The 16015-nt window shown below is 43.5% G+C and overlaps 1 protein-coding gene across 1 annotated transcript in view; it reads left to right on the top strand.

Annotated features, from left to right (window-relative positions):
- The window catches only part of LOC140201820 (zinc metalloproteinase-disintegrin-like MTP8), a 92529-nt gene that overhangs the window by 54093 nt on the left and 22421 nt on the right, over positions 1–16015 (top strand). The window contains exons 13-17 of the mRNA XM_072266523.1: positions 4193–4282; positions 5417–5612; positions 9679–9778; positions 12151–12313; positions 14969–15037. Of these exons, the coding sequence (XP_072122624.1) occupies positions 4193–4282; positions 5417–5612; positions 9679–9778; positions 12151–12313; positions 14969–15037 (618 nt within the window). The remainder of the gene's footprint in view (positions 1–4192; positions 4283–5416; positions 5613–9678; positions 9779–12150; positions 12314–14968; positions 15038–16015) is intronic.

Here is a 16015-nt window from a genome sequence, read left to right as displayed (position 1 = left end):
GAAAATTTTTTGAGCGTTCCCAGACCCAAAAAATAACCTAACAAATCATACCAAATAACACATAAAACCGAAAATGAATAACACTAACATATAGTAAAAGCAGGAATGATATGATAAATACACAGACAATATAAAGTAGAAATAATGTATGTAGAGTACAGTCAGGAAGAAGAAGGCAAAATGGATTTGTGGGGAAAAAAAATCGGCACATACGCGCATGCGCACATCACATGCGCACGTCACGCAAGCGCACACAAGTGCCCGCGCAAGGCTTCATGGTCATGGTAGTCTTTCCTGGGGTAAAGCGTCCCAGGATTTGACCGCTACTTTTGTCCCTTACTTGGGAGTGAGAAAGTTGGCAACCCTAACTGTGAAAGACATGTTGAGGTGAGTTTAACCCTACTTGAACACCCCGCCCCGGTTGGCCGGTCCGCAAGAATATTGTCAATATTAAACCGGTCCGCAGCGCAAAAAAAGTTGGGGACAGCTGGTGGCGTAGTGGCATCTGCACTGGACGTTCAAGGCAAGTGGTCCCAGGTTGGAATCCAGCCAGCTCCTTGCTTTCCGTCTGAGCTGGGCTGAGCATCGAGCTAGTAACTCGGCCTCGTAAAAACAGGCAAAAATGCTAAAGAAATGGCAAGGCTGCCATCCGATGCGCCACAGGCCATGGAAAGGAACAACAATAACTCTCAATCGCCATATTAGGCAACCCCTATCAAGGGCAAGTTCATCCCGGCACTAGTAAAAATGGCGTAACTGGAATTTCTGCTAAACATTCCAGCCATTTTGGTTTGCCATGTAGACCTAAGACAGTGTGCGGTCTTTTCTGGTTTCTCTTTAGATCATCTTTCTCGATTTGCATTAGGGAGAATACATCAAGAGAAGCGTACTCTTTTGTAAATTTTCAGGTATTTCCTTTTCCAGGGGTAAACAGTGCAATCCATCGGCATTTCCAAGATTAGTCGTCCTCTTGAATTCGATCTTGTAATTGTGTCCTCCAAGAAACAGAGCCCATCTCTGCATTCATGGGTCTGCTGATGGTGGAATGCCCTTCTGTGGATTGAAAATGGACACTAGTGGTTGATGATCAGTAATGAGGGTAAACCTTCTCCTATAAAAGTACTGGATGAAACATTTTACACCCCAAACCAGATTCAAGACCTCTCTGTCAATCTGTGCATAATTTTTCTCTGCAGCAATGGCTGTCATCACTCATAACATGAGACATGCCTGCCCCTATGCCATAAGGTGAGGCATCGCAGGCAAACTGCACTGGATGATGTGGATCATAATATGTGAGTACAGAATCTGACATCAACATTTCTTTTGCCTTTTGGAAAGCCACCTCACACTGTTTTGTCAATTGCCATGTCTTCCCAGTCTGCAGTAATATGTTCAAGGGTTGGATCACAGTACCCAGGTTTGGCAGGAACTTGATATAGCAATTGACAATTCAGAAAAAGGACTGCAACTGTGACACGTCTTTTGGCCTTGGGCATTGATCACTGCATGAATTTTCTCAGCACCCTTAAGTAAATCTTGTGTGTCAATGGTGTTATCACAGTAGTGATGGTTGGTTTACAGAATTCACACTTTTGCATCTTGCTTTGAGACCATAATCATCTAATCTTTTTAACACTGTTTTAAGATTTTGGAGCTGTTCCTTGTCATCCTCACCAGTAACAATGATGTCATCCAGGTAACACTGAGATGCCTGGGGAATCTTGCAGCACCTGGTCCATAGCTTTCTGCTGGGAGAGCAGGTGCAGATGCTACTCCAAAAATAAGCTTATTGTAGTGATAAAGCCCTTTGCGAGTGTTTGTGGGAAGAAATATTTTGGACTCTTCTTCCATCTCCATCTGTAGGTAGGCCTCAGCTAAGTCCACTTTACCGAAGAGTTGCCCTTCAGAAAGATTTGCAAAGATATCCTCTATCCTGCACGAAGGGCATTGATCTACTTTTAGTATTGGGTTGATGGTTACCTTAAAATCACCACAGAAACCATCAGACCCATCCTTCTTGTCTACTGGGACTACTGAGGTTGCCCATAGGCTCCTCTCAAACTTGAGAAGTATTCCCTGAGCCTCCATGCAATCTAGCTCACTGGTTACTTTATTACGGATAGTATAAGGAACCAGATGGGCTTTATAAAGCTTGTGTGTGGCATTTCCATTTAACATCATTTTACTCTTGATATGTTTGAGTTTTCCATTGCCATCCTTGAGCACTGCTGTGACATCATCCAGTACCTTTCTCAATTTGCTTTTCATTTGACTCTATTGCAGGGGATGTAGCATGCAAATGGTTAATGGATCTCCAATCAAGTTGTAGTTGACTCAGCCAATCACAACCCCACAATGCTGGTCCTCCTGTTTTTACCACATACAAGCCTAATGTGACTTGTTGGGTGTTGTATTTCACTGTTACGAGTATCCTTACTGTAATACCATGGGCTCTTACCTATTCTGTGAGCTTCATGTGGGACATCTTATCAAAGACATTATGAAAATCCAAGTAAACAACATCTACCAGCTCTCCATTGACTAGCCTTTGTGTTATTTCCTCTAAGAATTTCAATTGATTTATCAGGCAAGAGTCCCCCTTAAGGAAACTATGTTAACTTCGGCCTGTTTTATCATGTGCCTCCTACGTCTCTTGAATTACTCTCAGAAACTCCAGGCATTACTGCTGTACCAATGGTCTCCTATGAGCTCCTTTACCTTAAGCTCACTAATCAAATCTGGATCTTTCCTCTCCTGCTCCAATTATTCTGCAGCTCAAATGAGATGTCCTGGACCTGGGCACCAGGCAGAGAATACAGCCTTCGGGACTCTTGATCCTGATGACAGCTAATTGTGCCTATTCACCTGACTATGCTATCCCCAATTACAAGTACATTTCTCTTCTTCCCCCCCCCCCACCGAAAAGCTTCCTGATCCATGGTGCCACAATTCAGTTGTTCATCCTTCCTACAGCCCCAATTCTCATCCTCACAGAGAGCACCGATATTCTTGGACAAGCTTAAATAATTGAGTTCCTCCAGCACTACCTGTTGGAGCACCCTACCTGCCTTAATTGCAATTATACCCTCTTGTCTCTGGCCACAGACTGAATCTGAAGTAGTCCTTCTTATGGGTGAGACTGCCTTCTTAAACATAGTGTTCAGGTAACTTTTCCGCTCCCTGATGCAGTGCAGTGTTTGAAGATTAGATTCCAGATCAACTGACCACTGAGTGTCCCATTCATAATCTTCTCTTGCTGTAGCCCATCCACTTCAAGATTTGATGTGTTGTGCACTTAGATACGCTCTTCTGCACACCACTGTTGCAACATGTGATTATTTGAGTTGCTTTCGCCTTCCTATTAGCTTAAACCAGTCTGACAATCCTCCTCTGACCTGTCTCATTAACAAGGTTTTTTTTTATGTTACCCCACAGAACTGACACTAACTGGATGTTTCTTGTTTTTCATACTCTTCTCTATAATCTCCAGAGACTGTTGTGCATGAAAATCCCACCCATCTGGCACCAATAATCTTTCCATATCAAAGTCACTTAGACCATATTTCTTTCTCATTCTGATGTTTGACCTAAACAACATCTGAACCTCTAGACAATGTTTGTATGCTTTTTTTCATTGAGTTGCTGCCACTCGATTGGCTCATTAGATGTTTGCATTATCGAGCTGGTGTGCAGTGTACCTAATAAGGTGACCACTGAGCGTATTTCAATATTTTAGAGCATTCTTTTCCTGATCTTTCAGCCTGTACATCATCCACAATCCTCAGAAAGGGCAGCCAGTTGATGATGGACTATCCCTGGAAAAGATAACTGCAATATCTGGAGGAGATACGAGTTGTCCCTTGGGAAACATTTGATGGACTAAATAGCCTCCTTTCCATCATTAGTCCATCATTTCCATGCTTATCCACAAAGAACTATTTAATCCCAATTTCCAAATCTTGGTGCAGGTCTCAGGTCTCCAAGGACACTTTTATGTGTTTTTTAATGTGGTATGGGGTTTGGCTTCCACTGCTCTTCCAGCCAGCTCCGGAAGTGTCAGAAAGTATATCAAGGGTCCGGATTGGTTATGGGTCACTGGATGTATATTTTCTCGAGACGTTCCTTCTGTCTATGTCTGTATAGATAAGTGTAAAGGTGGTCTCCCCTCATTGTGTTGTGTTACCCACAGGAATGTAAAAACCCCTGCTGCGAGCCCAAGACATGCAAAATGAAAGAGGAAGCACAGTGTGCTGATGGGGAATGCTGCCAAGATTGCAAGGTATTTCCAACACATCTGTCACCTCTACCTTTCTTCAGCAAACGTGCCTCTAGAAGCTTGCTCTTCCATTCACTGTATCTCCTTGCATCTCTGTGCATCTCCTCAATCCATGTATTCTCTCTCCCTCTGTCTGTGTGTATGTCTCTCTCTCTACATGTGTATCTTTTTCCAATCTCTTTCTCCCTTTCTCCTCATATTTTTCTCTTTTTCTCTCTCCCACTCTCTCAACCTCTCCCCACCCCTCTCTTTCTCTCTCACTTAACCTTGATTATTTTTGTCTCTTTTCCTCTCTCATGGTTTTTCTCCCTCTGTTTTCCCAGACTTGTAGATAGCTACAGCACAAAATAGGCCCTTCCACCCAGTGATTCCTCCCTGACAATCACGTGCCCATTTTTATACTAAATTCCCCAACTCATTCTATTCTCCCCACATTCGCAGCAGCAGCTCATATCTCCAAGACTCTACTGCTCGCCTACACGCCAGGGACAACTTACAGTGGCCAACTGCATGTCTTTGGAATATGGGAGGAAAGTAGAGAGGCCAGGAAAATCCACACAGTCACAGGGAGAACACGAAAACTCCACACAGACAGCATCCAATGGTCAGGATTGAATATGGGTCACTGGAGCTGTGAGCTCTGTTACATCGCCACTGTGCCAACCCATTTCCCTGCATTCTCATCTCTTTAGCTATGTCTCTGTCTTTCCTTTCCTCTTTCCCTGTCACTTCCTGTCTCTATTTTCCCTCTCACTTCCTCTCCTTCTCTTTCTTTTGCTCTCTTTCTATCTCGCTCTTTCTCCCCATCATTTTCTAACCCTCTCTTTCTCCCCCTCTCGTTTTCTCTCTTCATTCTCTCCCCCACACTCTATTCTTTCTCTGTAACGGTCTCTTTCCCATGCTGGTTCTTTATATATTTCTGTCCACCTCTCCATCACTCTCCCCTTATCTCCCTTCTCTCTCCGTGTCTCTTTTTCTCGCTTCCCACACATTTCCTTTCTCTGTCTACTACACACACTGTTAGGCGTGTTTTCACTTGGGGGTGCTTCATGTTCCTCTTTGCCTGAACCCACTCTGTACAGAAACGTGGGTGGCCAAGCAGGAAGAGACTAAATGCTCTTTATCTATCGTTCTCAGATCAAAGCAGCAGGCTCGCGGTGCAGGAGTGTGAAACATGAATGTGATCTTTCAGAGAATTGCGATGGCAAGTCCAACAAATGCCCGCCAGATGCATTCCGCCAGAACGGAATCCCTTGCAAGAGAGGGATGGGCTTCTGTTACAATGGAAAGTGCCCTACCCACCAGGACCAGTGTGAGTCCCTGTGGGGCCCAGGTTGGTTGATGTTCTTCATTTCTAACCATAAGCACGTCAGTAAATGTAAATGTTGTTGTTCGGTCGCTTAGACGAGTCCGACTCTTCGAGACCATAGGGTCCATACGGTTTTCATGGAAAGATACAGAAGAAGATTGCCAGGCCTTTCTTCCGCGCAGAAACTGCTGCTGCCCAGGTTGGGACCCAGCTGGGTTTGAACTCAGAACCAACTGCCTTGAAGTCCCGTGCTGATGCCACTACACCACCAGCCGGCCCATATATATACTTCTATAAATACTCTCTACCAAACCTCCACTGCCCGTCTCTCAACTCAGTCCCTGTGCTCTCTCCTCTAAAGTAACTCCCAATAAAGTAATGTTTAAAATTTACTATCCAGTCCTCTCATCTTCATAAACTTTTCCAACCCTGAAATCCTCCTCTCCACTCCTCCATCTCAGACTATATCTCAGAATGTATTTCTTATCACTTTGACATCACTAATATGAAAATTAATTGTTTGGCTCAGAGAACAGCCATGTTACATTCACTCTGTATCCTCCAAGATGGTGCTATTTATAAGGCTAACACTTGAACTGCATTCTCTATCCTCACTGAGATCCATCACACACCTCCTCTACAACCTTCAACTCATTGCTGGTAAAGACGATCATCTGCCAATTTGACCTCTTCCCGCCCTCACCTCATTGCAACTTCAATTCATTATGTGGCAGCACTCTCCTGTAGCTGGCAGAGTGCTGCTCATAGTGCCGTATCAATAAATTTCTGCGTGATTACAGCTGCACGAACTTGAAATTAAGCAGTAGAGTATGCCACAGTGCAAATGGTACAACGCAACGCTACTGGAGAAACCTGCCCAGTGAATCCTGCAATTTAGAAACTTGATTTTTATAGGGATATCCCAAACAACATTAGGTGGCCCACTATACATTAGAAGGTAGTTAAGCACATTCTACATCAGTCTATTACCTTAAGCAATACGGTCCAGGCATAATATGGAAGCAATATCTTAAGGGTCTCGGCCTGAAACATTGTCTCTTACTTCCTTAGATGCTGCATGACCTGCTGAGTCCCTCTATTATTTTGTGTGTGTTACAAGCTCTCATATACACACACACACAAACATATATATGTTTTTTGTGTGTGTGTGTGTGTGTGTGTTTTAACTTTGTTTTTTATTCCATAACTTCTTGGCCATTCCTATTGAATCAGATTCCACGATCCCTTCAGGCAACACACTCCAAATTCAGAAGAATCCTGTTCATTTCTCCAGTGAGGATATTCATTATAACACCAGCTGGTGAGCTCATGGGGAAAGGAATGAAGTAATCTTAACCAAAAATTGAGTCATTGCATAAAAATGATGAAATAGACATTGTAGTTTTAAAAATCGTGTTAAATAGGAAACAGGCAAAGAAGTAACATAGAATGAGGAAGGAAGCAAAGCATGCTAACCTTTAGCAGTTATCCTTCATTCATAAAGGACATGAATAGGGTGAATGCACAAAGTTTTTTTTCCCAGGATAGGGAATCAAAAATTAAAGGACATAGGTTCAAGATGAGAAGAGACTGATTTCATCAGAACCTGAGGAGCAACTTTTGTACCCAGAGGGTGGGCTGTATATGTAATAAACTGCCAGAGGAGGAGGTTGAGTGGGTACATTAACAACAGCTAAAGAATTCTTGGTCAGGTACATGGATAGGAAAGCTCTGGAGGGATATGGGACAAACATGCGCAAATAGAACAAGGTTGGATGGGAATCTTGTGAAACACTCTAGTTTCCTCGGCTGCGTAAGTCGAGGGAAGACAATCTCTGGCCCCGCCAAACTTGTGAGATTGAGATGCGAGCTCACCCCAAACCCCCTGTTTGTGTGGATGCTATGTAATTTGCTACCCTGATACAAATTAATGCCACAGAATAACAGATAGTACTCCGCATACAATTAAAAGATTTATCTTTATAATTCTTAATTTGACTAAAGGACTAGTAAAGAAAAGAACAAAAAAAAGGCGCCCATTTTAATAAAACAGTCTCACGTGCACAAGTTGGAGCTCACAGTTTCCCCAAGTCACCGATACTCCATCGATCTCACCCTGGGCTTTGTCGAATCACAGTCCCTCTCCGGGTCAAAACCTATGAACATTCCTCTCCGGCGTCTTCCCTCTTCATCTCCAATCAAACAAAAAAGAAATCCCCAAGCCCAAACTTAGTGTCCCTCACCAGAGAAACAGCCCCTTCAATTCAACCATCCTAATTGGATGGCACACATTTCTCCTCATCTCTTATTTTCAACAATAACTCAAATATAAACAGAAAACAAGCAGCTCTCACAGAACTGTCAAAATGAAATACTTACAGTATAACAGTAAAAATATGAGTCAATGCATTACACTTGGTTGACATTGACCAGTTGGACATGTAATACCCTGATTAAGATTTCTACTGCTATGCTATTGCATATTTTAGTTCAGCAGTTTCTGTAAAAGCTGTGTATCCTGCTGGTAAGAATGTTTTTGCTTCAGCTAAAGGTAAGGAGCCATGTTGTCCAACTTAGGAATGTTGTGTTGGTGAATCAGGAGTGGGATGGTGTAACACATTCTCAAGAGCTGGGTGGGAAGAGTTTTCTGAAGGACTGTAGTCTGGTTTGGGGTCTTTTGTTGGGAGGTGGGAGAGGAGCAGGGAAGATAGCTGGAGGATCGCATCCAAAGGTGAGACCCTATTGCAAGGAGGGTTTCATGAGGCAGAGGTTCCAAGAAGGAAAGTTCTACCTGTGGTTGGTGAGGAGAATTCAATGCCATGAGCAAAGCTACTCCCAGCTACTACAGAAATGAGCTCCAATGTTTATGTGCACATTCAGACTGGTTTAACTGTAATGGGCCCTTTTATCTTTCTCTGTTAACTGTTTGATAAAGTTGAAAATTAGTAAATATACCTTTTTTATAATTTTATGCTGGTGTACGATCTGTCCTTTCTGGGCCACCGAAATCTGTGTATGGGCAGTATTTATACAGCGTTTGCTCAAATCAAGGTTCCTTTAATCAAAACATCCCATCATCCCTGACTGGTTGAACCCCAAATCATACTGACTCTAGGCATGTCTTGCTTATGTAAGGTGGCCTGCTCACTGCTGAGTCTTGTGGCTATTAGCAGAATCAGCTAACGAACCAAGTTGGTGTATGAGCCCTGGTGAGAGAACTGCAGACAAAAGGATTCAGTTTAGCTGTTGTATGACTCTATGGTATATACATATACAGTATATTACAAATATTCTGCTGAAGTCAGCTGAGTTATTCTTATTCCTATCAAATGATCCTCGCACCTGAGAGGGCGAAATACTGGTTGAATGAAACGAGAGACATTACTGTGCTACAGTGTTCTTTTTTCTCATGTATGGTGAGGGTCAAATGAATTCAAAGCTCTTTGTGTTCCCAGTGTTATGAAATTAAGACGTTGAGGGTGTGAGAGGTCCTTTACAAGGTGAGTTGAATACTACATACCTACGTGTTATGGATAGATCCAGTTGGACTTGCAAAAGATGAAATAAACTTGTTTGCCTGTTGAAATTAACATGTGGCCAGTGAAGTTCTTTTGCAGGATAGTCACAGGTGTGCTCAGGGACGACACCTCAACCAAGTTGTCTGCAAAAGCTCCTGTAACTGGTGCTACAATAGTTGCTAGGGTAACAGTTTTAGTAGTTTTGAAGACTATCGGACTCTCAAACCAATCACCTCTTCCACCACTACCTTCATCCTGATGGTGAATAACATGGAAACCCCACTCTTGTCCAAGTTCCACTTTGATCAACAATGTAGCAATACTATTACCACATCACTTTGCAGTAAAAATGGACCATTTTTATTCTAATTGTGTTCTTTCCTGTAAAATTTATGTATAACTGATGTTTTTCTTGTTAATTCTCCATATCTGAATCAATGCTGCTGCAATAAGATTTTCATTTCACCTGCGTGTACACAGGCACATGTCAATAAACTCAATTTTGACCTTGATTTTGACAATGTACTTTGTGCCATGGTTATTCCCACAAGTATTTTATTCTTTTCTATCAGGTGCTCGGCTAGGATCCAGGCGATGTTTTGAAATAAATACAAGGGGTGTTCAGCACGGTTACTGTAAGAAGACAACCACATACCAAGGCTGCAAACCTAAGTGAGTGTTAATAGTGAAATAGTCATATATAGTATTTCCTCTCCCTCCCTCCCCACACACACTTGATGGCTGCTCAGTATACTGCATACCACACAATTCCCCCAGTCTTCTGTATAACCAACGTGCATGAACTGGAATTGTTGATGACAAGATGTTAATTATTTTACATTTTATTATACCATAGGAGGATACCTTTCAGCCCGTTATGTTGATGCTATCCCTCAGAGAAATACTACTTCCCTCCCTTATTTCCCTGTAATCTAGTCCCTCCCACAGGTCCATCAACTTCCCAGTGATTTTTCCACCATTGGTGATCTGTGGTGGGAAAAACAGGGCTGATGCTTCGGAACTGAACAGTCTGTTGTGTTTATGGGATGTATGTAGATTTCCTGCAATCTAGCATTAGATCCAAGATTGATAATGAGAACTACACATTTCCATCACTTCCTTTGTATCCTTAGTGACAAAGATGAGGAATGTCTCTGGGAGTTAGATAGGCAGGGAGGTTGAGCTGATTCTATGCAGAATCAGATTTAATTTCACTTATTGAAATGAAGTGAAAATTTCTGTTTTATGGTAGCAGACTTGCCATTGCCAAAACCAACTTCCAAGAAATGAAACCCATTTTTGCTAGCAGACACATTTCTATGACAACAAGGCTTAGGCTACTAAAATGTTACATCTGGTCAATCCTGCTGTATGCTTCCGAAACATGGACTATAACACCAGAACTCCAAAGAAACTTAGAAGCAACAGAAATGTGGTTTCTTAGAAGAATGCTGAAAATATCATATAGAGATAGGGTAACTAGTGAGACAGTACTCCAACGTGCCCATACAAAAAGATATTTAATGAGAACATTAAATGAGAGGAAACTTAAATTCCTGGGCCATGTCATCAGAAAGAGAGAAATAGAATGCCTTACATTACAAGTCCATATGCCTGGGAAACGCGGAAGAAGAAGGCAAAGAAGAAAATATATGGACACTGTGAAAGAACTAACAGATCTAAGTGTGCGAGATATCATTGACACTGCGAGGGATCGTTCAATGTGGAGAGCCATGATCGCCCAAGTGTGTAATGCGCAAGGCACATGAAGAAGAAGATGGTAGCAGTACAGTGCAAAGACATAGTCATAGTCATACTTCATTGATCCCGAGGGAAATTGGGTTTCGTTACAGTTGCACCAACCAAGAATAGAGTATAAATATAGCAATATAAAACCATAAATAATTAAATAATAATATGTAAATTATGCCAGGAAATAACTCCAGGACCAGCCTATTGGCTCAGGGTGTCTGACCCTCCAAGGGAGCAGTTGTAAAGTTTGCTGCATAAATAAGAAGGCGGCGTACATGGGTTCATGGACCATTCATAAATCTGACTGTAGAAGCTATTCCTGAGTTATTGAGTGTGAGTCTTTAGGTTCTTGTACCTTCTCCCTGATGGTAGTAACAAGAAGAGGCTATGTCCCAGATGGTGGGGATTCTTAGTGATGGATGCCACCTTCTTGAGACACCACTGCTTCAAGGTGACATGGGGCTCTCTTTGGCCTCCTCCAGCTTCTATAACCATAAGACCTTAGGACATAGGAGCAGAATTAGGCCATTCGGCCCATCGAGTCTGCTCTGCCATTCAATCATGGTCTGATCCAATTCTTCCAGTCATCCCCACTCTCCCGCCTTCAAATATAGACCTCACAGATTGCTTTATAGTTACTAATTTAAACCCAAAAATACCCCCTTTTGGGATCAAGTCAAAACACTAATCACCTCTCTCTTCACTCTTCTTTCATTCCCCACTCTGGCTCCCCTCTTATCTCTTTTCTTCTCATCACCTGGCTATCACCTCCCCCTGCTGTCCCTTTCTCCCATGGTCCACCCCTTCTCCTATCAGATTCCTTCTTATTCAGCCCTTTATCTTTCCAACCTATCACCTCCCAGCTTCTCACTTTAACCCCTCCCCCCACCCTACTGGCTTCACCTATCACCTGCCAGTTTGTACTCTTTCCCCTTCCCCCACCTTCTTATTCTGGCTTCTTCCACCTTCATTTCTGGTCCTGATGCAGGATCTATGTCCGAAACATTGACTATTTTTTCCTTTCCATAGATGCTGCCTGGCCTGCTGAGTTCCTCCACCATTTTGTGTCTTGTGCTAATATTATTCTGTGACTGTACGTGCAGTCGTAACAATATGTCTGTCTGCTGTGTGTGACTATATGTACTTGGTTTCCCGCTTTGGCCCAGAATGAGCACTGTTTCATTTAGCTGTATACTTGTTGAATGTCAATTAAACTTGAACTTGAGAAGAAGCGAGGCAATGGTTGGGTGATCTCTGTCAGCTGTACCTAACACATTCTCCTCCTTCCACAGGGACGTAATGTGTGGGCAGCTACACTGCGTCGGCGGGAAGATGACGCTGTCTTATGGCTACAATATTCAAACCATCGGAAGAGAAGTGTGCAACTCCTTCATAGAGAGAGGCGGAGTTAACCCAGGATTGGTGCAAGATGGAATAAAGTGTGGAACCAACAAGGTATTAAAATGAATGTGAAATAAGTTGCAAAGAGTTATTTATTTATTTATTGAGATACAGCGAAGAATAGCCCCTTCAAGCCACACTGCCTAGTAGTCCCCCAACTTAAAACAAGCCTAATCACAGGACTATTTACAAAGACCAACTAACCTGCCAACCGGACCCGTGTTTGGACTGTGCGAGGAAACCAGAGCACCCAGAGGAAACCCACGCGGTCACTGGGAGGACATACAATTTGCTTACAGGTAGCGGTACGAAATGAACCCTGGCCGTTGGTACTGTAAAGCATTGTGCTAACCACCATACCACCATTGCTGCCCCCTACCTGCAACGCAGGGTTGGGAGGATGGGCTACGATTTTGGATCCAGACCCAATGTTTGTTCCTTTCCTTTCTCAGGAGCCACAGTGTTTGAGTTTCTGGTCTGTGGCTTTACCTTGCGATGCCATTGCTTTTTTGTTTCTTGTGCACAGAACCTTTGCAGGACAAAGAAGGGACCATTCAGCCCATGGGCCATGCTTCCTGATGCTGTCTGGCAACGTGCACAAGCTCATGGATGCACCAAACCAGGTCAACTTCCTCCTCAGAAACCTCAGCTCATTATGGACTGTCCCTGCTAGGCTGAGCCAGGTCGGCGTTAGCCAAGGAAAGCTCTACCATCAAAGTCGGAATAAAAGCAATTTATCATTTTACAGCTGGGAAAGCCATCAGTTGCTGTAGGATGCCAGAGTGATACAAGATGGAACGTCCCACGGTGCTAACCATCAATCGCCCATCTACACCGTAGAACACTGAACAACACAGGCCCTACGGCCCGGGATGTTGTACTGACCTATATAATCAATCTCCCCCTCATAGCACTCCACTTTCCTTGGGTCCATGGACCTATCTAGGGGTTGCTTAAAATTTCCCCAATGTATCAACCTCTACTGCCAGCCCCAGCATTGCACTCCAGGCATCCACCACTCTCTGTGTAAAATACGTACCTCTGACATCCCACTGAAACTTTCCCCCACTCACTTTAAATGGATGTCCTCTGATATTGGCCATTGTTCTCCTGGTAAAAAAAAGGTGCTGTCTCAAAGGCAGCACCTTTTTACTTGTGCAAATCAAAATCTTATAGAACTCTATCAAGTTGTTTCTCATCCTCCTATACCCCCATCACCTCAGCTGGAGGCAAGCTACAGTGGCCACTTAACCCACCAACCTGGGGTGTGGGAGGAAACGGGAGAACCTGAAGGAAATCCACCCCGTCGCAGAGAGACCGTGCAAACTCCGCAGAGACAGCACCCGAGGGTCAGGATCAAAACTGGGTCTCTGGTGTTGCAGGGTAGTGGCTCTACCAGCTGCACGGCTGCGCTATGCTTAGGCCACAAAAGCGTTGTCATTTGTAGAGGGCACTCACGCCCTTGCCTGGTATGTTCCTGCCACCCATGCCAAAGGAAACCATGTCCTGTGTCAGAACTTGCGTTGGTTCCCCTACCGTCCAGGAGAACTCCACGCCCCATCACTGTACTCACTCCTCATCAACACCCCATTTGCTGCACTGGTACTGGTTGCACAGGGGGCGACTGCCCACTAAGGCCGGGACTGTGAGGGAAATTGCCACCAGCCCCTAACATCCGCTGACTGAGAAACAGAGCCTTGCTCCAGCAGGGAGCCTTGTACAGCTTTGGAGCTGAAGCTGATAAGTTTCACAATTTGGACAGTGCCTTCTGAAACTGATTGTTGACATTGGTTCAGTAAGAAATAATAACTTCCAGACAGAAGCTTTCTTTTGTGGCTTGAATGTACAAAGCACGTCGTAGGTATGTTCAGGTCACATGATATGGGGGAGATGATTGTAGAGTAATAAAGAAAGTCAGGCCCAGCTCATCCCTGCTGACCATTGTGTCCGCCCCATTTGCTGGCATTTGACCCATTTCCCTCTATACCATTTCTATTCATGTTATCTATCCAAATATCCTTTAAGTGTTGTTATTGTTCCTGCCTCAGCTATTGGTGTTAAGGAACAAAGGTCAGGGATCAACTTTATTCACCATATGCACTTATATGTGTTAGGAATTTGTTGTTGTGTTTATGACGTGATGTGCAACAAAATAAAAGCGTCATTCAGCAGTTAGAAGAAATAACAGCCTCAAAACAGAGGGACCTCCCTTTAGGACAGAGATGAGGCAGAACCTCTTTAGCCAGAGGGTGGTGAATCTGTGGAATTCATTGCGACAGACAGCTATGGAGGCCAAGTCATTGGGTATATTGCAAGCAGAAGTTGATAGGTTCTTGATTAATGTGAGTGTCAAAGCTTACTAGGAGAAAGGAGGAGAATAGGTTTGAGAGGCAATATGAATCAACCACGATGGAATGGCAGAGCAGGCTCAATGGGCCAAATAGTCTAATACTGCTTCTATATCTTATGATCTCATTAACATCTAATGTTCGATGTACAGATATGGAATAAAATATGCATTAATACCTGCATAGTGTTAGGCAACTTACCCAGTTGTTCTGTGCACTAATTGAGCGAACCCACAAATAGGCAATCCGGTTCACTTCTACCAGGCTTCACATACCCACTTTCTCTCTGATTGAACTCAGGTTATTGGTGAGCCAGCTCACGCCCTTTTATGCTGACTGTAACTCTTCTCCCTCTCCGCAGATGTGTTTGAATGCAGAATGCATCGAAGTCAAAGTCAACAACTGCTCCAACAAGTGCGCCTCGCACGCGGTAAGGTCACCACTTCACCAGTGCCTGCTCTCGTCTCTCCTTCTTCCAAGGTTCTCCTTGTTCTGTGCATTTCAGAGTAGTGGCAAGAGTTTACCTTCCCTCTGAACAATGAACAATGAACACAGTGTTAAACACCTCAGCTCAACTTGACTGTGGTACCCTACTCTGAATTGTCTACACTTCCTCCCCAGGACTGATCATGAGTTTCAAGGAACTAAATATAAATCATAGAGTCACATAGGGTGGAGAAAGGTCATGTCCACAATTCAACTGTTTACACTCATCCCTCACCACTCAACAACTCAGTTCTTGAACCAACTTGCACATCCCTTATCATCTCAGCTTAGCAAGACTATGTCCACAGATCCACTGTCCTCTCCTATCAAGTTTCTCCTTATCAATACTTTACCCCTTCTATCTATCACCTCCCAGCTTCTTACCTCAACCCATCTACCCCTTGCCTGATTTCACCTATCATCTGCCAGCTTATGCACCTTCCCCCCCACCCCCACTTTCTTATTGTGGCTTCCTCTCTTTTCTCTTCCAGTCCTGTTGAAGGATCTCGGCCCGAAACATTGACTCTTTATTCCCCTCCATAGATGCAGCCAGACTCGTTGAGTTCCTCTGGTCCTTTGCGTGTGCTCTCAAAACTTCCAGCATCTTCAGAATCTCTTGTGTTTATGACCACTTTAACCACTTTGCACTATAATGTACTTTGGTTTTTTTCCATCATCATTATGTATAATTTATGTATAATTAATGTTTTTCTTGTGATTGTTGTGTACCTGATGCCACGTGCCTGTGATGCTGCTGCAAGTAAGATATTATTGTCACAAATTTCTAGGTACAGTGAAACACTTGATTTGCGTATGGTGCATACAGGTCAAATCATTACACATTGCATTGAGCTAGAACAAGGTAAAACAATAGAAAAGCAGAACAAAGTGTAAAAGTTACTGAAAAAGTGCAGTGCAGTTA

This window comes from Mobula birostris, chromosome 8 (assembly GCF_030028105.1).
Source record: "Mobula birostris isolate sMobBir1 chromosome 8, sMobBir1.hap1, whole genome shotgun sequence".
Classification (NCBI taxonomy): Eukaryota; Metazoa; Chordata; class Chondrichthyes; order Myliobatiformes; family Myliobatidae; genus Mobula; species Mobula birostris.
The sequence above is the reverse complement of the archived record's forward strand: the minus strand, read 5'-3'. Positions and strand labels throughout refer to the sequence as shown.